Source organism: Capronia epimyces (genome assembly GCF_000585565.1).
Source record: "Capronia epimyces CBS 606.96 chromosome Unknown aczIQ-supercont1.3, whole genome shotgun sequence".
NCBI lineage: Eukaryota > Fungi > Ascomycota > Eurotiomycetes > Chaetothyriales > Herpotrichiellaceae > Capronia > Capronia epimyces.
The window spans coordinates 61384-87101 of record NW_006912906.1 but is presented as its reverse complement, the minus strand read 5'-3'; the positions used below and the strand labels follow the sequence as shown (position 1 = coordinate 87101).

The 25718-nt window shown below is 54.3% G+C and overlaps 5 protein-coding genes across 5 annotated transcripts; 1 reads left to right on the top strand and 4 right to left on the bottom strand.

Moving 5' to 3' along the window:
• Nucleotides 1-847: 847 nt before the first annotated feature.
• A1O3_03283 (uncharacterized protein) lies at nt 848-17181 on the bottom strand (the record flags this gene model as incomplete). Its single annotated transcript, XM_007733421.1, has 2 exons — nt 848-2410; nt 2476-17181. 2 exons carry the CDS (start codon nt 17179-17181, stop codon nt 848-850), a joined length of 16269 nt encoding a protein of 5422 aa, XP_007731611.1.
• An 886-nt stretch (nt 17182-18067) lies between these two features.
• On the bottom strand, nt 18068-18435 carry A1O3_03282 (uncharacterized protein; the record flags this gene model as incomplete). The annotated part of the gene is made up of 1 exon (XM_007733420.1): nt 18068-18435. One exon carries the CDS (start codon nt 18433-18435, stop codon nt 18169-18171), a length of 267 nt encoding a protein of 88 aa, XP_007731610.1. The 3' UTR covers nt 18068-18168.
• A 172-nt stretch (nt 18436-18607) lies between these two features.
• Nucleotides 18608-20111, bottom strand: A1O3_03281 (uncharacterized protein; the record flags this gene model as incomplete). Its single annotated transcript, XM_007733419.1, has 2 exons — nt 18608-20037; nt 20090-20111. The coding sequence occupies 2 exons, from the start codon at nt 20109-20111 to the stop codon at nt 18608-18610; spliced, it is 1452 nt and encodes a 483-aa protein (XP_007731609.1).
• A 592-nt stretch (nt 20112-20703) lies between these two features.
• Nucleotides 20704-23826, bottom strand: A1O3_03280 (uncharacterized protein; the record flags this gene model as incomplete). Its single annotated transcript, XM_007733418.1, has 1 exon — nt 20704-23826. The coding sequence occupies one exon, from the start codon at nt 23824-23826 to the stop codon at nt 20704-20706; it is 3123 nt and encodes a 1040-aa protein (XP_007731608.1).
• Nucleotides 23827-24306: 480 nt separating this feature from the next.
• A1O3_03279 (uncharacterized protein) lies at nt 24307-25387 on the top strand (the record flags this gene model as incomplete). Its single annotated transcript, XM_007733417.1, has 2 exons — nt 24307-24589; nt 24636-25387. The coding sequence occupies 2 exons, from the start codon at nt 24307-24309 to the stop codon at nt 25385-25387; spliced, it is 1035 nt and encodes a 344-aa protein (XP_007731607.1).
• Between the last annotated feature and the right edge of the window lie 331 nt (nt 25388-25718).

Below are 25718 nucleotides of genomic sequence, written 5' to 3'. Positions count from 1 at the left end.
GCATCCAGCACTGGCAGGACGAGCAACGGACGAGTTGTCCAAATCGACGCTGTCTCTGCTGGTTGACGGTTGACGGTGGGCGGTTGACTCTTTACGCCCTGAGGACCTGTGCGGCGGCATTCGTAGCTACACACATAACTGGCTCACTCTCACTGCACTCGAGCCGGAGGATGTTGTTGTTGTAGAGGCGAGTCTTGAGTTTTGTCGTGGTGGCAAGCCGCATATGCAGAGCCTGTAGTGGTAATGTACAGATACAGAGTCCTCCATACGGATGCTGGCGATACCGATGTACACGTACAGTCAGTATTATTATGTATGACGTGGGAGGCACCTAGGAGGTACCTTACCAGGTAGCTAGTAGCTACACAAGCCAGTCAAGAAACCGCTCCACGGCTCCTACGGCTCCAGCCTCCGCCCAACCGCGCCCGCCATGTTCGACTTCTGGTTCTCAAGCCACTGTCACCTAACTGTAAAGAGTGACTTTGGTTCTGCCTGCGGGTTGGCCGACCAAAGGCAAGGCGATCAATCAAGTATGCACAGTACACAGTACTCAGTGGTTGATTCCATAACTATCTACCCAAGGTACTCGGTCCTAGCCAGGTGACTATGTCCTACACTGTCTGCTCCGTATATCCAACCCCCAAGGAAATTCGTGTCTTCGTCAATAAATATCCCACTGTGCCCAAAAGTAAAAGCTACTGCTCGCTCCAAAGCCTGCTTGCTGCAAATGCATTTCAAACCCGGGAAACCAAGGGCACCCTCGCTATGCAAGTAATGTCCGTCCCCCAGTAGTAGTAGTCCTTGTGTAGCCGTGGCCATTAGAACCTGCAATCCTCTGATGTGGCCCTCAAATCATGTTGTCGTTACCGTCAATGCCGCTCATGGCTCCCAGACTGTGCGTGCTCACCGCTCGAAGACTTCGAGCATCCACGCTCATCCGGTCAGCCTGGCTCCCGCCACTGGCAACTCGTGCTGAGCCCTTGCCGGGTTTGCCCTTGTCCGGACGAGCGACCAGCACCTGCGCTGGACAAACAACAATCTCGTCATCTCCCTCGCCACGATCATCGCCCTTTTTGACGACCAGGGGGAAGAGCACGAGTCGGACCACTGCTTGATTTCGCTCCAGCTCCTCATTGCTCGTCGTCTCCCCGCTTCTTTCATTCATCAGACTGGCATTAAAATATACCTTCCGTGCCAGATCGCCATTCGTATCGTACTCCGGTTGCAGAGGCGGGAGCATGATATATTCAGCTCGTTGCGTGCGCATCTCGATAGAGAGCCCCACCGCCGTCTGCATGACATTCCGTAATGAGCTTAGAAGTTGTTCTCCCAGGTTTTGTGGTGGAGGTAGAAACCTGGACAGCGTGTTGAAGATCTCAAGCGCCACCGCTTCCGTGTCACTTTCCCGTTGTGCCTGGAAACTCTCCCGCTTGGAAAGGAGCGTGAGGGTCAGAGCCCGCCACTGGTGTACAGCGTTCACGGGCCCGACCTCGGCTAAATTCTTTTCCAGCGCCTTCAGTTTCTGTCGCTGCTCCCGATCCATCCCGAATAGGTACCTGGTGAAGACGTATTCCCAGATCATGGTCATCACCACCGACATGAACACGTCACGTCGCTTGACTCGATCGGCCAGGAATATGTCCACGTCCGAGCCGTCGAGGACCGCGTTGTCAAACCTGTCGACAACCCTTTCGTCCCGCACCTCATTTGTGCTTCGGCATCTTTTCAAGTCATTATATTTGGAGAAGCGCATAACCCAGCCTTGCACTTGTTGGCAGAGATTCTGGCAGGCTGCGTCAAAGTAGTCTTCGTCACGGAAGACAACCACGTCGTCTGCCCCTTTCTGCAGTATTTGGGACTGCAACTCTCGAATCTTGTCCCTAGCGTCTTCCAGCTCCTGACGCAGCTGTAGAATCTCGGCGTTTTTGTCTGCGAGGGCGGTATCGATCTCGTGTCTCACGATAGATTCCATACCGCTCGAGAGCTCGGTATGACGCGATCGGAGTGTGTCCAGTTCATTCGCAGTTTCTTGCCAGCGTGACTGTGCTTGGTCACGTTCTTGTTGCAGACTGAACAAACTCTGCTCATTTTCTTGCTTCAAAGCCTCGTGCGTGGCAATCAGAGATGCAACCTCTTCCTTGAGACGCGCAATCTCCGCATCCCGCTCCTGCAGTTGAGCTGTAGCGCTCCGTGAAGCCTCCACCAGGTTCTCAGATCTGTTGCGTTCGAAATGGGCCTGTTCCAGGTGCTGTTCTGCCATTATCTTGGCCTCGGCCAGAGCCCGGTTCTCGCTAGCAAGCTGCTCTAGCCTGGTCTCTAGGTCCTTGATTTGTTGCATGCTCTGTCGTCGCCGGACACTTGGAGGTCGCGTGGGCGATTTAGGGCTACCAGGATAGGAGCCATACCCGTCCTACATGCGCTGTCAGCTTTGGGAACGAGGGGGGAAAAAGGTTCCGAGCGGTGAAGTCAACTTACGTAAATGTCCGCCATGTCCCTCTCGCGGGGGACAATGTTTCCCGAGCCTCTCTCATCGACCACGGCCTTGGATGAGCTGGACGCGGCACTGGCCGGGTCGTATGGGGAGATGGAGGCGCTGCGCAAGTTGCGAAGTGACGAGGTTCTCGACTTGCTTCTGCCAAGAGATTTAGCTGCGGTTGAGTCACGTGAGGAGCTCGAAAGCGCAGCCGCAGCCGCAGCCGCAGCAAGGCCGCCGACTCCCGCCGCTGCTAGGAGAGGTGCGCCGAGACTTGAAGGCAGCGTCGCTTCGACGGGATCCTCACGGATGGTGTTGAGAGCAGTCCTGGTCGGGGAAAACACTCTATCCATCTCATCGTCGGCCGGCTCGAACGTGGAACGATTGACCTCAGCTGTGGCAGCCCTGGCGATCAAGTTGGACGCAAGCTCGTCGTTGCCTTCGAGGGCATGGGCCGCCCTGGCCTTCTGTCCCAAGTCTTCACGGCTATGTCGATGACCATGGATGCTTGGACTCCGTCGCAAAGGACTCGACGGCGCTTCTGGGCTTCTGGACCCAGGCTTTATGGTTGGTGGTGTTGGCAACGCCGGGGAAGAATTGAAAAGAACCGACGTTCGCTCCTTGGAGGTTGTCTCAACTGGCGATGGTCTTCTTCTAGGTGTCTCCCACGTGTTATCGTCGCGTGGTCGGGATGTGAAAGGCTTGTTGGAGACATCTTCAGTTGAGCTTGTGGGCGACTGAGGCCGGAGAGGACGCACTGTAGTGTTCCCAACGTCTCTCAGACCGGTATCAGCGGGGTGTTGATCCGCTGGACTGGGGACAAAGCCACTGTCTCTCGGGCGGGTAAAGTGATCCATAGGCATGACTGGTGACTCAAACTGGACACCACTATCTCGGTTTGCATCCAAGTGTGATGTACCGCCAGCCGGTGCAAGGTGAGCAAATGACCATCCTTCAGTTTGTTGTCGAGCAGGAGAAAGCCGGGGTTTGGAAACTTCCTTCGAGATTTCGTTGTCACCAGCACCGAAACCAAGTCCAGCTGCAACCCCCAGCGCAGTATCCATGATGTCCTGGTCATGAGGGGGTGTAAAGGTCCGCCTGTTTGGCAAGTCTTCAGGTTCCTCGCCTGCCCAAACCGGAGGGGATCTTCGCCTTCTGCGTCTCTCACGGGTGCTTGCACTCACGTCCGATAGATCATCATTCTCCTCAGCTGGACGGATCGACATTGGTAGGCTTTCGTCAGGCATACTCTTCTCCAAGACATCTTCTTTGGTCTCATCCGGCTCTGATAAAACAGGGGGAGGCGGAGGTGCTTCGCTGCCATTGAACTCGAATTGTCTCCTTGCCTTCTTAGTCTTCTTGTCGTGCTTGCTCGCCTTCCGCTTGGGGAGCTGGGCTTCCTCAGCAGCAATGTCCTCGTGGGGCCCTATGTCCCGGCGATCGGTAATCATAGCCTCTGCTGGGATGTCTTCCGTGGTTTGCTCGGTAACATTAACTGACCTGTCCTCGGCAAGCGTGGCGCCAGTCCCAGGGACTTCTGTTGGTCTGTGAGAAGTAGCAACATCATCGCGAGGTTCCTTGGGCGGGCTCGGAGGCTGAGTCTCATCTTGTGCAGGCTGGGTCTGGGGGATAGCCTCTTCCGAGTCCCTAGGAAGCTCTGTCTCCTCGAAAGCCGCGGCACTCGAGAACGCGGATAGCTTCTTCTTCTTCTTCTTCTTGTCTTTCTTGGACATTTTCTTACTGATGGGTGTAAAATCGCCTTCAACATCATCGGCTGGCGGTACAATAGCTTTCTGTTCAGTCGGGGGGATGTCCTCGGTGATCTCTGCGGTTCTAGATTGATCTTCTGTCTGTACTGAGGCTTCTTCTTCTGGAGCGTTGTGGTCCTCACTCTCCAGCGCTGCCAAAGATCTGTTCTTTTTCGACTTCTTTTTCGACTTCTTGGTCGGGATTGACCATTCATCTTCTGGACAAGGCTCGGCAGGAACTGGTTGATTGGCCTGGATGTCGGTCTCCTCGGGGATAGTAGCCTCCGGTTCCAACACTCCGGCAGCCCAGACTGCTGCTTCTGATGGCTCAATAGTGTTATCAACAGCAGAAAGTTCGGCCTGCATCTTATCTGTGTTCAAATCCTTTGACGGGGAGTCCTGGTGTGTAGTCAGAGGCGGTGAGTCTTGAACCATTGGCACAACGGTGTCTTGGTCTCGGGCACTTGTCGGAGGGAAGTCGCCGCCACCTTCTCCATCAAACGTTTTGCGAGACGGAGCAGCCTGGGTAGGTTCCTCAGTAGCGATTGCTGATCCGCTGGAAGCCGTTGGGATGCGAAACTTGTCTTCTTCTATGCCTGTCTCTGAGGTGACAAGTGGGCTAATCGCTGCAAGATCTGTACCGCCCAGTGGTTGAGATTCCACGTCCTGTAATGGAGTTTCCTGGCGGTTGATAGTATCTTCAGCTTCTCTGGCCGATTCCTCTGTTGACGTTGTACTGTGTTGAAGCTCAGGCAGCTGATGTTCAAGCAAAGGTTGATCGATCGTTGGCCGTTTCTTCTTTTTCTCTTTCCTCGATCTCTTCGACGGGGCGTTTCCATCCTCGGCTGCATCAGGCGCGTTCGTGGGTGTATTCAGTTCGCTTTGATCCTCCTTCGCATCATACGACGTGTCTAAAGGCTGGGATTTGCCATCCAGTATTTGTATCTGAGGATCGCCTGATGCTGTCGGCCTCAGTGCAGAAGAAGCAGCATCTGGTATGACCCCATACTCTTCAATCTTGCCCTCTTCATTGGATGTGGGGAAATCCCGGTCCTCTTCAAGCGGATGCAAGGCTGACGCTAGTTGATCGTTGTGAATTGTGGCGGCAAGGACGGAAAGAGGCTCTGCCTGGGTTGATTCTTCCACAGCTTGGTCGGCAGCTAAGGTCGGTGGCGTGCCCTCCAGGCACTTGGAACCCGCCTCTCGTTCGCCGTTGCTCCCAGCGTCGAGAACCTCCCCATCGGTATTAACCGAGACTGAAATGGGGTTCTCGGCAGCAAAAATCTTTTGCTTCGCGGAGCTCGCATCATTTTCAACGGAGTCATGATGTGGACCTACTTCATCTTGCTCTTCGGACTGGACAACTTCCAAGGTCGAAGTCTTAGTAGGGGCTTCGGAGGGAATGGCTTCGGCCATACCCCTAGCAGAATCGCTCTCGGGGATATCTTCTCCCTGTACCTGGACCGTTGGACCCAGGTCTGGCTGCCCCTCTCTAGCCCCAAGCTTCACTTTCGGTTCGGCCACGGCCTCATCGATTGTCGACTGACGCTTCTTCTTCTTCTTTTCTTTCTTGCTTTTCTTGGACACTGCCCATTCTTCTTCGACGAAAGGCTCAACTGGCCCTCCTTGGACAGCAGGCGTGAGGTTGTCTTTCTCTGCTGGGTTTGCCAGAAGATCTGCATCCTGGACATGTTCCAGATTTGTTTGCGCCTCAACACCCTGGTCCTCAATCTGGGCGACTGAAGTGGGCAACTCGAGAACGCTGTCATCAAACGTCGCTTGCCGTTTTTTCTTTTTGGCCTTCTTCGATTTCTTCGCGGTGAAGCTCCATTCCTGGCCGTCTTCGTCTTCGAGTCTCGTCAAGTCGCCATCGGGCAAGGCTGGGCCTTCATTCACACTGCTTTCCCCTGGAAACGTGGTGAGGTCTGGCTCTGAAGGTGCGCTGGTGTGTGGAGGCGGGAGAGTAGCAGGGTCCTCTATCCGATCTAGTGCTTCATCTTGTGGTGGGATTTCTCGCTGTGGGGATTCTGCCAGGGGGTTCATCACTTCGTCTTGCCCTGGAACGCCCCGAGCAGAATGAATTGGCTCGTCGGCAGGAATCTCACTCTGAACCTCACCTTGGGACCCAATATGTTTATCGGAGATCTCAGTGGCACTCCCCTCAGCGTCGCCTCCTAGTTCAATCGCTTGTTGTGTCTCAATCTCTTGAAGATCCGCTTCAGGCCTTGAATCTCCTTCGTTTGTGAGCGTGCCTACTTCGTCCAAGAGAGCCTCGTGTTCAATGTTTTCATCCTTTGATTCTCCAGATACCATGGTTCCCATGGTCCGCGTGTTATCAGGTTCATTTGCCGCTGTTCCTGGACTCTGAGGCTGTCCAAACTCCTCGCCCGAAGCGGCCGTGCCACTGTCTTCAATCGGTAGACCTCGTTCTGTTTCTCGCCCCTGAGACCCGGCAAACACGTCGGAGCCCGGGGGTTGGATCAGCCCTTCTTCATCCTTGGTGGCACCGGTGCTTTCGAATGTGGGCTGTCCGGCCGGATCAGGTTGTACTTCAGACTCACCAATTATGGTCTGCAACTCCGATCGACGCTTTTTCTTCTTGTCCTTTTTGGACTTCTTTGGGGCCAGGTTCCACTCTTCTTCACCAACATTCTGGGGTTCTCCGTCAACGGCCAGGATCGAGTCTTCGCGTTTGGGAGTTTCGACAGCTGAATTCGTGATGGAGACAGGCTCGGAGTCTATCCTTGCTTCCACAGTGCCAGGATCCGGGGCCTGCGGATCGCCAATTTCATCGTCCAGTTTAGATTGGCGTTTCTTCTTGTCCTTTTTGCGTTTCTTGACCGGGACGCCCCAGCCTTCATCAAGAGCTTGATCGACGCTTTCGGGCGGAGCCGACCCAGCTTCTTCGCGGACCGCAACTTCATCTATGACGGTCTCAGGTATGAAGGTGTCAACTGCAGGAGACTGAAATGGAGGCGGCTTGACTGTGGAAGGCTGGGTTTCTAGTGGTTGTACTGATGAACCCTCAAGAGGGGAAGGCTGAGCTGCGGGCGATTCATATGAGGGGGCTTCAGCTAAGACAGGCTCAGCTACCAAATTGTCGACCGCAGGAGGCTCGTCAACAGCTCTGTTGCCCAGGTCTTCGGAGTCCCCAAAGGCTACTTTGGTAGCGGAAGTGCTGAGTCCTTCTAACGCATCAGTTGCGTGTGGAATCGTGTTCTCACTATGAGCGGACTGAGACCTCACTGGAGTCGCCGCGGGTGATGATGCGACGTCTCCGCTCACAGTCTCTGTCGTTGGCAGTTCTTCTTTAGGACCAGGTGTGCTTCCGAAGCTGTCCTCGAAATCATCGAGACGATCCCGCCGCTTCTTCTTCTTATCCTTCTTCGACCGTTTTGACTTTGCGTTGCTAGTGAAATCTTCGGCATCATCGATGACCTTCTCTTGGCCGTCTGCCCGTCCAGCATCTTCGTCTGGTCCATAAACGTCTCCAGACTTTCGCGTTTCACTGGTCTTCAACTTATCTGAAGCAGGAGCTGGCGCAGGCTCTCTTACATCGACCTCACTCGTCTTTCCTGTGGGGGCTGATAGAGCTTCGGCTGATGGGGCTTCGGCTGATGGAGCTTCGAGGTCATCGAAAGCAGACATTTTCTTCTTCTTCTTCTTGTCCTTTTTTGATTTTTTGGTAGTTACTGGAAACAAGAAGTCTTCTTCCGAAGCATGTTGCTCTGCCGGAGGTTCTACATTGACATGCGAGTCTGGTGTTGCGGCGAGGTCGGAGGTGACGCCCTGTTCTGCTGGAGGGATCTCTTGATTAGGCACCAGTACATCTGCGAGGTCGTCCGGGTGGGGAGTAGAAGTCTTGTCAGCCCCCTGTGATGCTTCATCCTCGATAACACCAGCGGTATCAGTCATCATTTGACGCGTTTGTTCGGCGGGATTGAGGTCTTGAGCAAACTCCATCTGACGACCCGACTCGCCGATGGTAGCCTCATTCTGACCTTGCTCGGCTACAGGTGTGGTTGCATCCTCTGGTAGGTTCAAGTCACCAGGGTGCAATACCTCACCATGGGCTGTCTCTTCTTGACCATCAACTGCCTCAGATAGACCGAGTGTATCTTGACCCCCTTTCAGTGCTGCATCGTCAGCTAGTGCGTCCGCGATGGCTGGAGTCTCAACGCCTTCCGGAGTATCAGGCGGTGCAGCGCGATGTTGAGAAGCATCCACACTCTCTGCGGTCGAAATCTGTTGCTGATCGTCGGCCGAAGCCACTCGCAGTTCATCACTCAATGGTTCTTCAGCAATTTTGTCTGCGAAGAGCGGGCCTTGACTGGGGCTTGAGTCGTCATTGGCGATCAGTTCGGATCCGCGGGAAGTTGTAGCTGGGTGTGCATCTTGTACTGACTGACCACTGCAGCTCTGGTCAGCCCAGGTAAGACTCTTTTTCTTGGACTTTTTGGGTTTCTTGTAGCTCATCTCCCAAGGCTCTTCAGATAGCGTTGGTAGAGGTTGCGAAGCGTCCGCGTGCTCCCCGGTTGTGGTGCCGACATCTTTTGGTGTAAGAGAGACCGGCTGATCGGCGGCCCTTGTGTCGGGCAGTGACTCGCTCTGATTTTCAGAACCAGCTGAGACAGTGCTTTGAGAAACGTTGCCTTCCTTGGCCGATGGCACAGTATCCTCGGTTGCAGCTGGCTCACTGACGTCCCAGTTCAGGGCTTGCCTTTTCTTGTTCTTTTTACCCTTCTTGGTCTTTTTACTCGACGCAAAGGTAGTTGGCCATTCCTCGTCTCCCGCCTCTGGCTTAGGATCACTTTGCGGCGTCTCAGTGGATTCTGCCTCCACTGAAATCGGATCTCCAGCACTGGAATGGCCGACGATACTCGGATCGTCGCCTTCACCGTGATGGATTTCAAAGTCATTGCCGAAGGGATTCGGCGAGTCCAAGCTGCCTACAAAGCCGTCTTTAGAGGCGTCCACATCAGCCAGAGGCCTTTTTGTAATCCCCTCGCTTTCGGGCGCCTGAAAATCATCAACTGGTGTGATTTCCTGCTCACGATCAATAGGCTCTTGTTCCGGTAACTCATCTTCAGTGTTGACATTCTTCGAGAGCCTCTTCTCCTTTCGTCTTTCCTTCTTCGAGAGTTTACGCTCGGGAACAGCCTCGTGTGCAACCCTCACTGCATCTTTTTCGGACGCAGTCGTGGGTGCCTCGCTTTCTTCCTCGATCGTAGTCAATGGAGAGCCACCCACATCAAGCTGGTCAGTGGCATCTGGCTGGAAGGCTTGGTATGCTGCATCGAGGCTCGCGCCGTCACTCAAACCCCTAGCTTGAACGGCCGCTTCAAAGGCTTGTTCGAGAGGGTCCAAGTCTGCTTGTGAAGTCTTCGAATTGGATGTAACAGATAAGTCATCGCCTTGCGGGACTGATTTGCCCGAGTCTAACTCGTCCGGAACCTCAGGGCCAGTTTGCTGGAGTGGTTGTATTGCGGCATTTGTCAGTTCATCGAGTTTGATAGCGTGTGGCCGTTCCTGATCCTCAGTCTGGTGACCTCCCTCTTCAAAGTAGCTAGAGGGTGTAGGCTCGGTTAGAGTATGCACGGAGGGAACACTCTCTGAGGGCACGGGTGCAAGAGGAGGCTGGCTAGAGGAAATAGTCTCAGGTGATGTAGAGGCATCCCCAACTTTATGTAGAGTCGGTATGGGTTCCTTCCCACCCGTTGACTCCCCCTGGATCGAGTGAACATCTTCGAAAGGAGACTCCCCAGCAGTTGACGCGACAGTCGGTGGTAGCACGGCGGCTGCAGGCTCCTGATTTTTGCCAACTTCAGTATTGACCGACTCAGGAGGGAGGATGCCTTGTGGCTCGCCTGTCAACTCTTCATCAAATGCCAGCGCATTGCGTTTCTTTCTCTTCTCCTTCTTGGATTTTTTTGGCTTTACCACAAAGGAAGTTACGTGATCCTCAAGACTTTGCTCTACCAAACCATCCTGAGATGGGAGGTTCTGTTTGTCAAGATTGGCCTCTGTCGCTGATGCTGATCCGTCCTTAGCCAATCCTGACAGGTCGTCTTCGGCGCTCTTTGATGCAGGGGCGCTGGTTAATTTGGAATCGGTTTCTGGAATATCGCCGCCAATTGGTGGAACATTGCTACCCTGGGCACTCGGGGCGAGTGAAGGGGATGCACCAGTCGTCTCTGCTGGGGGCTCCAATCTGGAATCAGGGCTGTGAACCTCTATTGCCTCTGCAAGTTCGGCGGGTGCTCGAGACTCAGGTCCCGTCGACAAATCAGCTGTTCCATGGAAAAGCTCCGCTTCTGGTTGAAGTTGCTGGGTCTGACCTGCATCTTCTGGACCAGCCACTTCTTGAATGTCTTTGACGGTCTCGAACGACTCTAGCCCACTATGTGCTGATGGGCCCTCGGCGGGGATCTCGCGACTTTTGACGTCGTCATCTTCAGTCGACGTCTTCCCCAATGTATGTGCCGTCAAGCCCGCCACGACTCCGGTAGCAGCAGCTATCGTGGTCGACAAAGCGTCTTTCCAGGAAGCAGAAGTGGATCTAGAGCTCGAAGCAGTTTTTCGACCCCGGCTGACACTTCGCGCTCTTGTCGAAGACAAGCTTCGGCTCCGCGCGCTCATATAGTCCTGTTCGGCCTCGGTGCTTACAATGCTAGGAAGAGGACTAGCCAACCCGGCATCCTCATCCACTGCAGGTACTTCAGGCAGCGCAGCTGGATCCTGCAACAGCTCACTCGGCGAATGAAATTCATACCTAGGTTTAGCCTTCTTTTCCCTTTCGCGAGCTCTTTGATGTTCTCCGGGGACTGGGGTGGCTGATCTGGAATCCAAATAGTCTGGAGACTCACGCCTCTTTTCTCCATCGTGCCAGTGAGAGTAACTGTGCCGTCTTCCCCGGAACATATCGGCGTTGATACGTGAGAGGGTGAAATACTCCGGTTGTTCTTGAGCTTGTGCCTCAGCGCGGAGATCTTCCATCGAGGGATGTGCCGAGCTTGTTTTGCTCGAGGGCAGAGATGGATAATTTTCTGTCGTCTCAGGACTTGGTACTCTCTTTGCATAGTTCTGCCTTTCAACCAGATAAAGCGGTCGGAACTCTGTGCTTGATCGGAATTCGGTTGATTTGGGACGCCCCTGGCGGGTGCGCGGTGTTGTCAACGGAGAGCTTGGAGAGGCTATCGGTGAGCTCATTGAGAAGCGTGCGTTGGTGGGCGAGAGAGGTGGTCGCCGGAAGTGCAACGGAACAGCCGTTGGGGAACTGGTGAGCGTTGGACTGGAAGGTTCATCGGAGGTCCTTATTGCAGAGAGGCGGCGCGAGGAAGCAGATGGTGGCGGCACCGACGAGGGTTGTTGGAAAGCCTCTGTACCATCTTCAGCCTTCTGAGCCTCTTCTTCGGGCGTGAGCTTAGGGGCATTGTCGTGCCCCAAAGCATTCGTTTGCCCGTCGACAGAAACATCCAGCCCGGCCAGGGGCTGGAATGGCAATTCTGTCAGGGGGGCGGGAGCTTGCCCCGAGACACCATTAGGACCTGTCTGTGAACCTGTGACCGTTGGTAGTGGCATTTCGGGGCGATTCTCTAAAAAAGACTCGCCATGTCTTTCGGGAGATTGCTCTGCAGAAACGAAGCCGTCATCCACACTCTGATCTCGGGACGTTACTGGCTCGTGGGTAATTCCGTTTGAAGGGTCAGAAAGACGTCGAGTTAGTCTGGCCGATGGAGGGATAGTCGAGGCGAGATCATCAGGGTCTTTGTCCCTAGATCTGCGCTTCTTCCGGCGTTCTTTCTGACCATCCAGTCCGGGCTCGGCTAGTTCTTCGGACCTCGATGATCTTGAACTCTTTCTGCTCGAAGTGCTGACATCGCTCTTCGAGCTGGAAAAGAGATTGCTCAAGAAACCGGAAGACTTCTTATCCTTGTCCTTGTTTGAAAGAGAATGCGAGCCGCCCTCGGTCTGAGATCTGCGGGGTGTCTTTGGGCGTTCTTCTTCGGCAGTGAACTGACCTTTGGCTCGACGAGAGCTTTTGGTCCCAGATCCGGCATCACTCCCAGATGCACGCCTCGACGTCTTAGATCGTTTCGAACTGGTCGAACGTACCCCGTCTTCGCGATCGGATCGAAAGTCTACTTCCGAGTCCAACCATGCTTGCTCGTCTCTCGATCCATCGCGAGTACTAGATGGCTCAGGTTTTGTAGATTCTAGAATTGTAGAGTCAGCGATCGGCTTTCCGTTAGGGTCAACTATGTCGTCAAGGTCACGATCACGCCCTTCAGACGGTGGTACGAACGCAGGCGCCGTCTCGGAAGCAACAGAGTTGTGCCCCGATGGCACCGCTGGTTGTACTCCGTTTGAGGTTATTGCATGCTCTTGACCAGGTCGTCCACCTGTGGCGGGTTCGTCTTCTTCTCGTCCACGCGATCCACGATCATCATTGGTTTCCTGCGGGTTTGAGGCAACCGAAGTATGAGCATGCTCGTGGTCAATCGCCCTTGCTCCAAGATCACTGACGGACTCTGTGAAAGGACTTTGGTAGACAACTCGGCTTTGGTGAGCTTTGTCAGGCTGCTCTTGGCCGATGCTCTCGGGTTCGGCAAACATCAGAGGAGGGCTGGGGAGCTGGGGGGTTCTGGGCTCGACTTCAATGATCTGAGGTCCGTTCTTCGCGGCAGCTTCGTCCCCTAATCCACCGGACATCTCATGGACGATTTGCTCAGCTTCCTTGTCATCGATTGTCCAGGCCCGACTTATCTGAGGCGCATCATCGACGACAGGAAGCCGGCGCTCGAGCTCCTCCGCCTCCTTCTCTCCTAGCGTCCACACACGGCTGATCCCAGGCTCACCTCTGTCTACCGCATCTGAATCTTGAATCGCACTATCATCGCCAACCTGAGACCCGAAGAGGGGAGTGTCATCAGCCGGGTCATCCCTTGGGGTTTGGACTTTGTCGAAATAAGTATCGCCATCGACGGGAGTCGGCTTGATCTCCGCGGTGTGTTCGCGCTCCAGTGGCTCCCCTATATCGACATGTTCTTCGGCAGATCTCGCGGTAATGACGGGGCTGGTGTCCCCTAGAACGCTGTGCGTCTGACTGCCGGGCGGCGTTGGTTCAACCAGCTCCAGCAGTGGCACAGGCCAAGGATGCATCATCGGGTCATCATCTAGCTCTAGGCCGAAAGGACGATAATGAAAAGGATCGAATGGATGCTGTCGCTTTGGCCTTGCCGCGCCTGGAGCAATTTCCACCACATTTGCCTCGATATCATCCCTGTGTTCGGCCTTGTCGTTGTGTTCTTTGAGATGTTCTTGAAGCTCTTTCGGAACAAAGAATGCCCCGTAATCCTCATATACCGGAGAAGGAGTCGATTTCACACGGTGCGCCGCAATGGACTCTTGCTGGGATTCGCGCTTGGAACCCGCCGCTGCCTCCGCCTCCGCCTCCGCCTCCGCCCCCGGATCCTTGGTCTTCTTCAGGCTTGGCTTTCGGCGGAGTTTTGTCGTGCCCTGGCTCGAGCCACGCACCTCAGTTTTACCCATCAGTAGAGGTTCCGCAAAATCTACTCCCTTGGTTGGTTTCTGGTTCCTTTGCTTGCCCTCTTGGTCTTTCATCATCCGACGTTCCTGGTAGAGGCGCTCAAGTTCGCGCTCGATCCTGGCCATTTGCTCATCTGTAGAATCAACTGACCCCCGGCTGGCTTCGGGCGAGGATTTCGGGCTAGATGTTGTCTCATGGGTATCTAGACCGGCTGCTTTGGAGCCTATTGCTGCGGTAAGCGCAAGATCCGCTGTTTTCCGTCGGCCTTCCTCGTCCCGTCTGTCTTTCTTGTTTCTTGGTTTGTCTCGGGTCTGGCTCCTATCATGATTAGACTGCTCATCTATAACAGTGGAGCCCATAGAGCGTCTAGAATCTTGTGACGACAATTTCGCTGGACTCGAGTCCCGTCTTGAACGGTTTGAGGCACCGGCATCTCTGGCAGACTTCCGCTTGCTCTCAGAAACATCGAAAGGGGGGGTTGCGGGATAGTAATCCTGGCTCCTGGATCCGAACGTCTCGTCGTAGACGAATGGGGCCACAGGCGCGAAGGGCTGAGGCTGCCGCAAAGGCACAGAATGTGTTGCTATTCGAGTAGATTGAGGGAAGCTGTTATCCCGAGCATGAGCTTGACCTGTATAGTCCTCGACGGTATTTGGTATTATCGCGCCCGAAATTGGTCGATGCTCGAAGGGTTGCATAGGAGGTAGACTATCGTGGATTACTGACCTCCCTGAATTAGTCGTCGAAGTACCAGCGGCTGCCGAGGTAGATGCTTTGCGGCCTTCGCCATATTCTGATGTGGGATAATATTGTGTCCGCCCCTGCTCGTGCCTCGTCAGGCCGTTGCTTCCTCGACCGTGGGTCGGTTTCGGACCCCCATGGCCAAGGCCGAGAGAATCTCGATTTGACCATTCTGAGGCTTCTTCTCCATAAGCAAGTGACATATCCACACTGCTAGAGGATCGATCATCGTCGTCATCATTGATATCATACCAACCATCTTCGTGTCCAACACTTGGGCCATCATTTGAAAATCTGTCGTGACTCGATCTTGCACCGCCCCGGCCTGCGATTTCATTAGCATTGAATGATTCCCTACCTTTACCCTTTCGTCGATCGCTCTCCTCAGCCAGAGCGTTGCCTTCAGCCACAAGCTTAATCATGTCCTTCGTAGAACTGCGCCTGTCGCGCTTCGTTGGACTCTCTTCACGCCGTCGTCTGGAGTCCTTCCGACGCACAGTGCCCTCTCCAAAAGCGAGATCCGCATCAGACGAGGAACTTGAAGAGTTTGCAAAATTGAAAAATCCCTTTGGCTTTTTGCCCCTCCGCTTGTTGGCCGAAGGGCTTGTGAAGAAGCCTACCAGGCTACCCCGTCCCGTGGTCGTAGTTGAGAGATCTACATACGAATGCATGGGAGAGACCCTTTTCGAGAAATACTTCTTTCGGGGAGAGGGCGAACGACTCCTGCCTTTGCGCTGATCCCGTAACTTATTGTCCAATGCTACTGCACCGGCGGCCAGTCCAGCAGCACCAAGCCCAGCTCTCATCGCTGCGCCGTATGAACGGCCGTGAGAAGAAGAGAAAGATGAAGTGGAAGAGGTTGAATCGCGCCGATGAGAATTTCTCTTGTCGACACGATAGTGAGGCTTCGCCCTGGTTCGATGACTTTCGTGTCTTTGCGTTCGAAGATCTTCCGAGGACGAGTAGTACCTTGCTCTGCGGCCAGAGCCAACATCCCGGTCCTGGCGGCCAGCCCGGCTTTGATCGATTGGTTGTCCAGACTTGACTGAGTGCGTGTCATCGAAATCGTGATTTGTTTTGAGAAGGACATCCCCAACTTTGGCCGCGCCGTAGGCAGCTAGACCTCCGACAACGACCTTCTTTGCCCCTGAACGCCTTCGTCGCTCTTCATCGGACGAGTATCTCGCGGTCTTGTCAACTCGGGTGGTACTTCCATACCGACTGCCCGAGGAAGGCCTTCGGCGACGATAATGATGTCTTCTCGGGGCATCTGCCGGAGAGCTTCTGGGATCGAAACAATACTTGCAAACCCCAATGGCTTCGGTGTATTGCTCATATTGTGCCACCGCGTCGGGGTCCTGAATCCAGTCCACAAGTTTGCCGAGTGGTCCCCTGTGTCTGTGGCGGTGAGCGTGCTGCATTGATGAAGCATGAAAAGCTGGCTGACTACTGCTAGCGCCAGGAGGATGGGGCTGGCCGTGCCAATGCTCGTCGTGAGCGTGGGCTGCCATGTAAGCGCCGGTCGCGGCACCGGCGAGTGCACCGGCGCCGTACAACGCTGTGTTCGAGTGACCCTGCGACGAGCCCCCGAATCCAGCAGGGGCAGATGATGGAGCCGAACCAAAAGTAGACACCATCGGAGGTCGGGATGGTGTTTGATATACTGAGCTTGTCATCGCGCCTGCACTCGAACCAGAATAGTACTCTGCGGCCGCGCCGGCGACAATGGGCGTGACAGGAACGTTATAGGGACTCGCATCGCCGAGTCCATGAATCTGTGGTCTTGGCCCACTACCATTGGGCCGGGGGCTCGTTCTTGGACTGGCACCATGATCGTCGTATCTGTTTGGCTTACTGGCTTTCGGAGGAGTCGAGTATGCTTCAGTGTGCCAGTGAGAATCACCGGCGTCGAAGTAACTGGCAGCGGCACCGATCTGGCCCAGACTGCTTGGTTCAGGGGGAGGCCGAGGTTCAATCGCCGGCTCCATTAGATGCGACTGTTCGGCGCTGGTGACAATGCTTGGTGGATTGGGCCGCACGCCCGGTTGAGAGGCGACAGAGTCTCCCTGGTCACCATAATACTCAGCGGCCAGCCCGGGAGGTCGGTACGGCTTCGAGTAAGTGGCTGGAAATGCGCCTGGAAACTGATTCTCCGGGAGGGAAGCAATGTCTGTCACCCGATCGCCTGTGAGGTCCTCCTGGATTGCCCTGCTGGACTTGCGGGAGTCGCGGCGACTTCGGTCACTGTTTCTTCTGGACACGTTCCTCGACTCCTCACCGCTGAGTGCCCTCCGGGCGGTTTCGGATGTAGAAGTTCTGTCGGTCCTGTGTGATACGTTGCCCGTCTCTTCGTACTCTCTGCCTCGCTTGTTTCTTCTTGTCTCATCGCGGTAGGCCTCGGTGATCTCACTTGGCTCGGCCGTGAGCGCGGTGACGAAGCTGCCTTCCGCGGACCGTGAGATGCTTGATGGCACTGAACGGCCTGCATCGCTGAAGGGAGGAACGGTTTCTTGGCCGCGGTCGAAATCATCGCGACGACCGGACGTGCGCCGAGATGAATCTGTGACGGCGCGTCCATCTGTCGAGTCGCGAAGGCTAGTTCGTCGTCGCTCGGACCGGGACGCTGTTTCTGAGCCGGTTCGTTGCCGGCCTGAGCTAGATTTGCCCATGACACCGGCGGGACGAGCTGACAGGTTCGCAGAGAGGTCGGTGCTGAGTGGACATGCGTGCGCAAGGCTCGTTTCAAGTCGTGCGGCGGCGGAAACAATTGATCGATCGTATATCGTGATGTCAACAGGGGGGTTGGCAACGTCGAAGGCGCTCAAGGGCGACTCGATTCAGATGGCCAACAGCATCCCTCTCCCGGTAGGCGAAGCTGCACATGAACAAGAGCAACCCTTCTGTCGGTGGTGTGGTTTGCTGGCACTGGCACTGGCCTACGACCTGTCGCGTTCTGCAATTTGAGTGGCTGGGCCTTCAGCCACACCTCCAGCCTCACAGCCACTTGACTAAAATATTAAAATAATGCTTGTGGGATACAGTACGTAGTACGGAGTACAGGACCACATAACACAGGATTGGGGATACTGCCGTATATGGACGGATACAGAATCAAGCCAGATACGGAGTACAGAGTACACCAGTACACCAGTACATACCCCTCTCACAGCCATCGCGAGTTCGATGCAAGTTCCACCAGAACACAAGAGCACTCGGCTCGGGGCGCCTTGCCCGTCGTGCCTCTACACCGCCCACCACCTTTGCTGGGTTAGTTATCCCCATCCAACACTTTGGCCGCCTGCTGGCCCGAGCTTGGTTGGATTGAGGCCGGAAAGCGCTGGTATTCTGGCTAAGGCAGCTTCGCTCTTTGTGGGTGTGGTTTTTCGTCAATCGTGTATACATGTATCTTCGTATCCCAAAGGCGTCTCCCACTCTCCTATCTTTCGCGTGATAGGAGGAGCGTCAGGGCATGTTTTCTTCAAGAACGCCTCCCTGCGAATTAAGCTTGTGATCGTGTCGTTCGTCGCATTGAACACCTGAAATCCCAGCCCGTCCTTTGCAACAGATAAATCGCACATCTGTCCCAGATCGCGTGCGTCGATGAAACGTCTCGCTGTCGGCAACAATCATGTTCCGCGCATATTCTGCAAAATGGATCACAGGATCGGGTGGCCCGGGATGCTTTGGCAGAGCATACTCATCCTAGAGAGGAGCGATGGCAAGGCGTTGAATGTCTGCGCACCACCCGTCAGGTCACATTTAGTGTAAAGACATCCTTGCCATCCCCAAGGCGGTTCTCGGGAAAGTCCACCAAGTCCAAATTGAGAATATGTTATCCTTGCCCAGTAAATATGGGATGCAAAGTCGTCCTGCCTTTCAGAGCCACCAGTGAAAATAGTCCGCTTCCCCATTGTAGCAGTCATACTTGAGAAGGTGATGTTATCCCAAAGCCAGATGCTAGAGTAGTGTCTGGGCGTTGAGGAAGTGCACAGAAGACCTTGAAGGCGTGAATCTGAATGCTGACACAATCTCAACCGTGGCCATTGAACCATCACGTGCAAAGTCCATGTGTCCCAAAGAGGGAGCTCGCATGGATCAGAAGACGGCACTTCTCTTCCTTTGCAACTTGTTTGCATCACTGGCATGATCACTCCGACGGCGGAAATTGAAAATGCTTGATTTCTGTTTCAAATTTTGTTGTGGCATCGGGGAGGGGCCGAGAAAGCTCGACTGAGAAGCTGCTCCTGACATATACGGAACAGTGGCTTGGCTGTTGACTGAATACCCGGATGACCAGGTGTTGGCATAAGGGGCGGGCGGGTGTTGGCCTTGTTGAGACTGAATGTACGCAGATTGTCCCGACTCGGAGTGATGTCTCAGCTGGCGAGGATCCCGAGGAGGCAAATTCGGGCGAGCAGAGATGTCTTCTTGGCCATACAGCTGCTGGAGGCGCGCTGTCTCCTGTTCGATCTCGGCTTGCCGCCGTCGACGCTGTTCATTTTCCTCCTGCTCCAAAAGCCTCTTGGTCAGCCTTTCCTCTTCCTCTTCACGCCGGAGCCTCGCTCGTTCCTCTTCGGCGGCTTGCCTCCGCAATCTAGCAGTTTCGACGTCAATTTCCCATTGGCTTCTCGGATCAGTAGGGGGTACGCGAGGATCACGGCCAGCCGACTGGACAACCAGTCCTCCCACCTTGTTTGGCGAGATCGACTGAGGTAGCGTATCTGGACGCAGAGGGACAGCGGGTTGAACCGGGCTCGTTGAGCTTGGTTTCTTTCCTGCCGACGAAATATTGAACGTCTCTTTCAGCGAACCAAAGTACACGTCACGAATAACAACGGCCCCGAGCAATAGTACCACCTCAAGTCCCTTGAGATCCTCTATGTCTACCCTCTGCATGTTCGGCTCGTAAAGAGTGATTTCCTTGAGGCCCTTGAATATTGACACAGTAATGTCTGGTTCTTTGTTTCTGGTCTTGCTACCTTCAACGGCTGTGCTCTTGCCCGACAGGAAACATGCCAGGTCTTTCGAGAACTTGCTGTCTTTCTTCCACTTGAATCCGATCTTAGGCGTGATTTCGGAGGCGGCAGGGTCGTGCTGTCCTCGATCCAAGGCCGAGCTCGACGGTGTCCGAAATGTCTGCTGAGGCATTTCGAACTCCCATGATGCTGCCGTGTTCCAACTCGCGGCCTTGTGCCTCACCGTAATTTGCTGGTCCGGGTTGTATAGCTGGATCGTGAACTCCGAGGGCAGGACTGGCTCTGGGGGAGGAGGGACGGCCCCATTGATTAGGGCCTGTTCTGACAAAGGTGCTGGTTGAGTCCATTCCGGGATCAGCAACACCTCGGCGTACAGGACGTCGGGGGTAAAGGCATCGTACAGCGCAGCGGCATATCGGTTTTTTGAGGCATACTGTTCCGGGTCAAGATGTCGCAGGGTGTAGGCAGGTTCGAACTCGGCTCCATGCTGGGAGAAGAGAAAGGTCGAGTTCTGTCTAGGTTTCTCTTTGGAGGGTTTGATGAGGAAGGCTGCATCGTTAGCACAGGAGTATGATGTGTCTGTACAGAGAGATTTGCGCACTGGGAAGATTCTCATCAAGCATTTTGCTTCAAAGCGATACTTCAGGGGTCTAACGCAGATTCGCCTGTTGGGTCAACACGGACGGGGTGAATCATGAAAGAGAGGCGATCTGCAACAATTACGGAGTACATTGAGTCTGTGGACTGATATCAACACGCATCACCAGGCCACCACTTCACCACTGTGCAAAGCAACGTCCTTGCTGACCTGGCCGGCGGTCCGCAAGACACAGCCACCAAGCACCAAGCAGCCTTGACACTGGAGGAGACTCCAAGTCGCGTGGTCATGGGCGTTTATTGGCTGCTGCGGCTAAGGAGGCTGCGCCCGGCGCCCAGCCTGGTGACGCGTCCATTTCGACGTGGAGCGTGGAGCGTGGAGCGTGTACGAGTAGGCGCAGTCACATGTATACGGAGTACACACTATCCGTACAACGCAGTGGTAGCTTTTGGCCAGGGCATATCCCAGCAAGACGGGGACCACAAACAGCTGTAAAGGGAGAGAAAACAATCACATCTATACACGCCGCAACGGTGAGAATATCTGCCTCGAGCATATGGATAAAAGGATACTCTATAATACTAATGTGACCCGCTGCCCGCTCAACCCAACGACGGTCAAAGTCCAAGGCGAAGGGCTTCCTCGTCGAGAACGCCAAAGAGAGCTTCCACATCGTTCAGTACCTGTTGTATACCAAGGTTCAATTGCCCGGTGACCAATGCATACGTATACAGCAGACTATAGTCTTCATCCGTAGTGTTTTGTTTCTGCGTATCACTTGCCCGGTAAGCGAAGGTTTTGGCCAGCAGTCTGTCTCTCGTATGGTCAATGTTGGGTAGAGCATCACTTGGAATGGAATACTCAAGCTTCATTGAGCTGGCGAGGACGCTGAACAAGTGACTGATACGGCCGCAAAGCTGTGCTCGCTCGTCAACTGTCGCCTTGAGCAGAGCTTCTTCCCCTGACGACACATTGAGATCTTTCAGAATCATCTCATTCATAGCATGGAAAGCTCCCAACATTTGCTCGGTAGTCTTGAGGATCCGAGCGTAGGTGGCATGGGGGAATGGTCGTCTGAAGTCGAACTCACTCTTCGAGGCCTCGGCTAGACCCTGGAGTTTGGCCAGGAACCTTTGCAGGTATAACTCTTCCCGGAGGTTCATGTATCTATCTGGATGGACGCCGTCGGTCAAAGTGGCCAAGGGGTCTCTCTTCCAGATCATTCCCATCCGCAACCATAACAGTGAAAGGCCCTCCTTCAGTTTTTGTCGCGCGGAGATCGGCCAGATGACGCGCGTAATGATCAAGCCCCAGATGCAACCCGAGATCACTGCGACAACCCTATGCCAGGCTATGGTGAAAATCAATGGGTTTCTCCCGGAGTCTTCTTCGTCGCCATCATCGTCGTCATCAAGGCTGGCAAGACTGTAAGCATAAAGGGCGACGAGATTGTAGGTCAATATAATGAATCGGCCCTTGGGACCCTTGCCTTTACCAATGATGATGTAGGCCGTCCAGTATGCCATGCAAAACCCGAAAAAGCCCAGCACCCAAGGATTCTCGTTCGATACCTGCCAGGCCAGTATTGCGAGGCCGGCCCCTAAACAAGTCCCCAGCACGCGAGAGTAGCCTGTGGTGTTGGATGCGCCGATTGTCATACTGCACACAAGCATATAGGACAGGAGACCCCACTCTCCCCGCCAGTGGGAGTAGACTGGCCGAGTAGAGGGGAGGAAGCTTGGAAGGGCGTACAGCATAGCACCGAGCCCGACCTTGATAGCAAATTTGATGTCATCGCGCCGGAGGAAGGATGCCCCGTGGTCGACCTTGCCAAAAAACCATTGTTTGACCCGATTCTGAGCCGGGCCAGAGTGCGAGTCAAGCTTGTGAGAGACCTTTAGAGGACGGTCGAGGAATTCAAGCCCCAGTTGGTGAGTTCTCTTCATGATTTCGGCAAATTCAGGATCCAGACTGTCGAGGTCTCTGCGTTTTTCGGCCGATCGCCAGAATTTCAACCAATTCCACGTTCTGCCACAAGGTCGCTCACCGGCCTCGAGCTCCAGCTCATCCAGTATGATCAAGTACTCTTTGATGGATTCAGCCACCTCTACCAAAGAAAATGAGAAATGCCCACAGCAAGCTGCAGCATCCTCCCAATCGGCCTGCACAGGTAGCGGCCGCGAACGGTCCATATCCTTCTGGGTATACACGACGGCTAGAGCCTGTTTGCGAGTCTCCTTATACAACTCCAAAGCACGCTCGAGGCTGAGTTTGAATTTCGGAGTTGTGGCGACCACAAAATTGTTGGACGCGTCGAATGGAAAGTGGTCCAGGATCTCTTTGAGAGTGAAGGCAAGAGATCTCATGGACGGACCCAAGTTCTCGATGAACAGTTCAAAAATCTGTGCAGGGGTCCGAAAAGGTGGCTCATTTTGCGACTGTTCAGACTTTCCGTTGGCGGGCGTCTGACGAGGAGATGGCGGATCAAAGTAGCTGAGCAGATCCCTATCATCAACACTCATCTTCGAGTTCCCAAGCGAACCCGCCCAGAAGGGGTTGGCAGTCATGAGAGCATCAGAGCGCATGGCGGAGCCGAAAGGAGGTTCTTTTGTGACGACGAATTGCATCGCTGCCGCGCTTCGCAGACCACCAATGCTCTGCGAAATCCTTTCGATGCATTGTGCCAGTCTGGCTTCGATCAAAGATTGCCGTTCGGTACCCAGGAGGTAGTGTTCGTATTTTGCTTCCTTCAAGCTTTGAGAAATAGAGGCAGATGTTTTCTTGTGCCATTCGCTGATTTTCGACAACGTGCTATCCTCGAGCTCTGACTCGTCGCCAGACAAAAAGCTGCTTGTGATCACAGCCAGCATGTCCGAAAGCGAGTCGGTCACATCCAGCAGACTTTTTCTCAACTTCTTTCTTGCAAAGATGGGAAAGACCAGGATCGAGACAAGCATGGTTGCTATGACACCTGCGACAATCATCTTGAGGATCTGCGAGATTGACGCCAAAGAATAGTCTCCAGCTTGAACGGCACCCTCTTTGGTGAGTACGGTGATAGTACCTAACGAGGTAAGGGAAGATGCTATGTTGACCAAAGGATCGCTTTTCCTGAGCTTCACCCAGCCGACAAGGCCCAGGCCGCCTCCCAGGAATACAATCAGGACAATGGCATGTCCAATTTCAATGAGATGGACAGTGTTCGCGAAGAAGACGGTCACGCTCATGCTCAAGAGAGAAATCACAGCAGTGTACAGGAATGCTGTTGCAGCGAGCAGTAGAGCGTCCAGCATACTCCCAAGCGACCTGGCCGGATGAAAGTAGACGGTGATTGTGGCGACCATGTGCTTAGAATTCTGTCGACCAAACAACTGACTTAACGGCGGCACGAAAGTGGCCAAACTACCCAGGAGATATGCCACAGCGCATTTGAAAATTCCCTTGCCAGTGTCTGATACGACGAAGAGTCGGGCCTGGTTCATGTAGCCCTTGCTCTTGAGTATGAGCCTCCGCCGTGCCGGCAGACGGCCATGGTCCTCGGATGCTCGCTCTCGCCCCAGGAGCGGCGACACCTCGTCAACACCGACGGGCCCTTGACCATTGTTGCTTGCATCGAAGCTGTGTAGAGTAAAAGTCTTGTTCAATTTCGCGCCGCTGGAGGGATCGATGTAGGAGGAGTGCCGGAGACTGGCTCGAGGGTTCACTTGGTGGTGTTCCGTTGGAGTTGGAGTCGTAGCCATATCTTGCGCGGATTCACGCAGGCGATGGCCACGGTGCCACAGGCGACAGTGGTGTCTTTGACTAACATCCCGACATAAGGATATTCATGCGTCCATCACAGACGCCTCCTGGAGGATTGAATGGGTCGGTGAGAGAAGTCGAATTCCGGGCAGTTCGAGGTCGTGCCATGCGCATCTGTGCGCAAATCCTGTCATTTCAAACACGCCCATGTCAGCCGAGCAGAACCTCGACGACCTTACAATTTGTACCGTGGGTTGTGTTCACGCTGTTGAGTGAGCTCCATCCATTCATGGCTGATAAGTGCCGGGGGTGTACAGTGTGGTTTCCTACCAATGTCCATAACCGCCAGCGAGTCGAGCCTGGAAGTTCAACAGTCGACTATTGAATATAATTTCAATTAATTCTAACCACCAAACAAGCATACAGCAACACCATTTCCTCGACGTCCACAAGGCCACCACAAGAGACCTTCTTGGGATATGCATGATGCCTATGCAAAGCCGCCAGACTCCGTCAAGGGTCTTTTCAAGGCCTGGCGAAAGTGTTCTGCGGCCTCGTTGGATCAGCACCCTGAAATAATCGACACTTGTGAGCCAGATGCGAGCAGGGTAACGCTCCTCTCGGACCGAGAGGTCCCCAGGCGCGGAACCATACGAGAACTAGAGCAAGTGTTTGCCACCTATGTGGACAGAGACGAGCTCGCCGGACTGTCCAGCATCTGCTCGACACCTGGAGACCCTTTCGAGGTCAAAGCATTGCCTGGTATGCGCTCGAAGTCTAGATACCAGGGCACCTCTAACCTGTCTAGGTCTCTATGTGTTCCCTTCTCTCCTCAGCCCCCTTGTTCAGATATCATTGTTAGACAAACTGCTACATCGTGACCTCTCCGATCCCAGGCACCATACCAATCTCCACCTCCACTACGACGTCTGCTATCCGAAACCAAGCGCCAGCGTCGGAGATCAAGATGAGTCGACTAGCTCTTTCTTCAGCGGGGAACAACGCTCTATTCTTCCGCCGAAAGACCCTGCAATGCATAAACCCATTGACTACACTCAAATGCTCGAGACCAAACTGCGGTGGATGACACTGGGCGGCCAGTATGACTGGACCAACAAAGCCTATCCCAAGGAGGTCCCTCCAGCCTTTCCACCAGATATAGCCGCCCTACTGAAGGGGCTGTTCCCCGAGATCAACGCACAGGCCGCCATTGTCAACCTCTACAAACCTGGTGACACGCTGAGCGTGCATCGAGATGTGAGCGAAGAGTGCGACCAAAGCCTCATTAGCATCAGTATTGGTTGTGATGCGGTTTTCATTGCTGGCAACGACGACGGCAGTCAGTTGGCCTCATTGAGACTACGATCTGGAGACGCCATTTTAATGTCGGGCAAATCAAGATACGCCTGGCATGCAGTTCCCAAAGTCACTCAAGACACTTGTCCCGCTTGGTTGCGAGATTGGCCTGACATCCCCCGTGGAAGACAGTACCGAGGTTGGCACGGATGGATGGCCAACAAGCGAATCAACCTCAATGTGCGGCAGATGAGCGCTGCTTGAAAGGCCTTGGGCCTTGGGCCTTTGCTGAATAATCAGAATCACCAGAAGCACCAGAAGGACGAAAGCATGCGCACTCTGTATAGGCGTGAGAGGAGAGACGTGCCACTTGGCAAAGTACCCACAGAATTCCCCAGAATTCTTCGTCTAGAATTCTGAATGGTGCCCAAAGAGGCAGGTCAAGGAGAGGCGTGTGCTGTATCATCACATGGAGATGTGCGTCCCAAACACCCTATATCTTCAGAGGACAAGACCCCGATCCCCCATCCACCCCCCCAGCATTCATTCATCATTCCTCCTTCTGAGAGACGCTGCTTGGAAGCGTTATAACCTC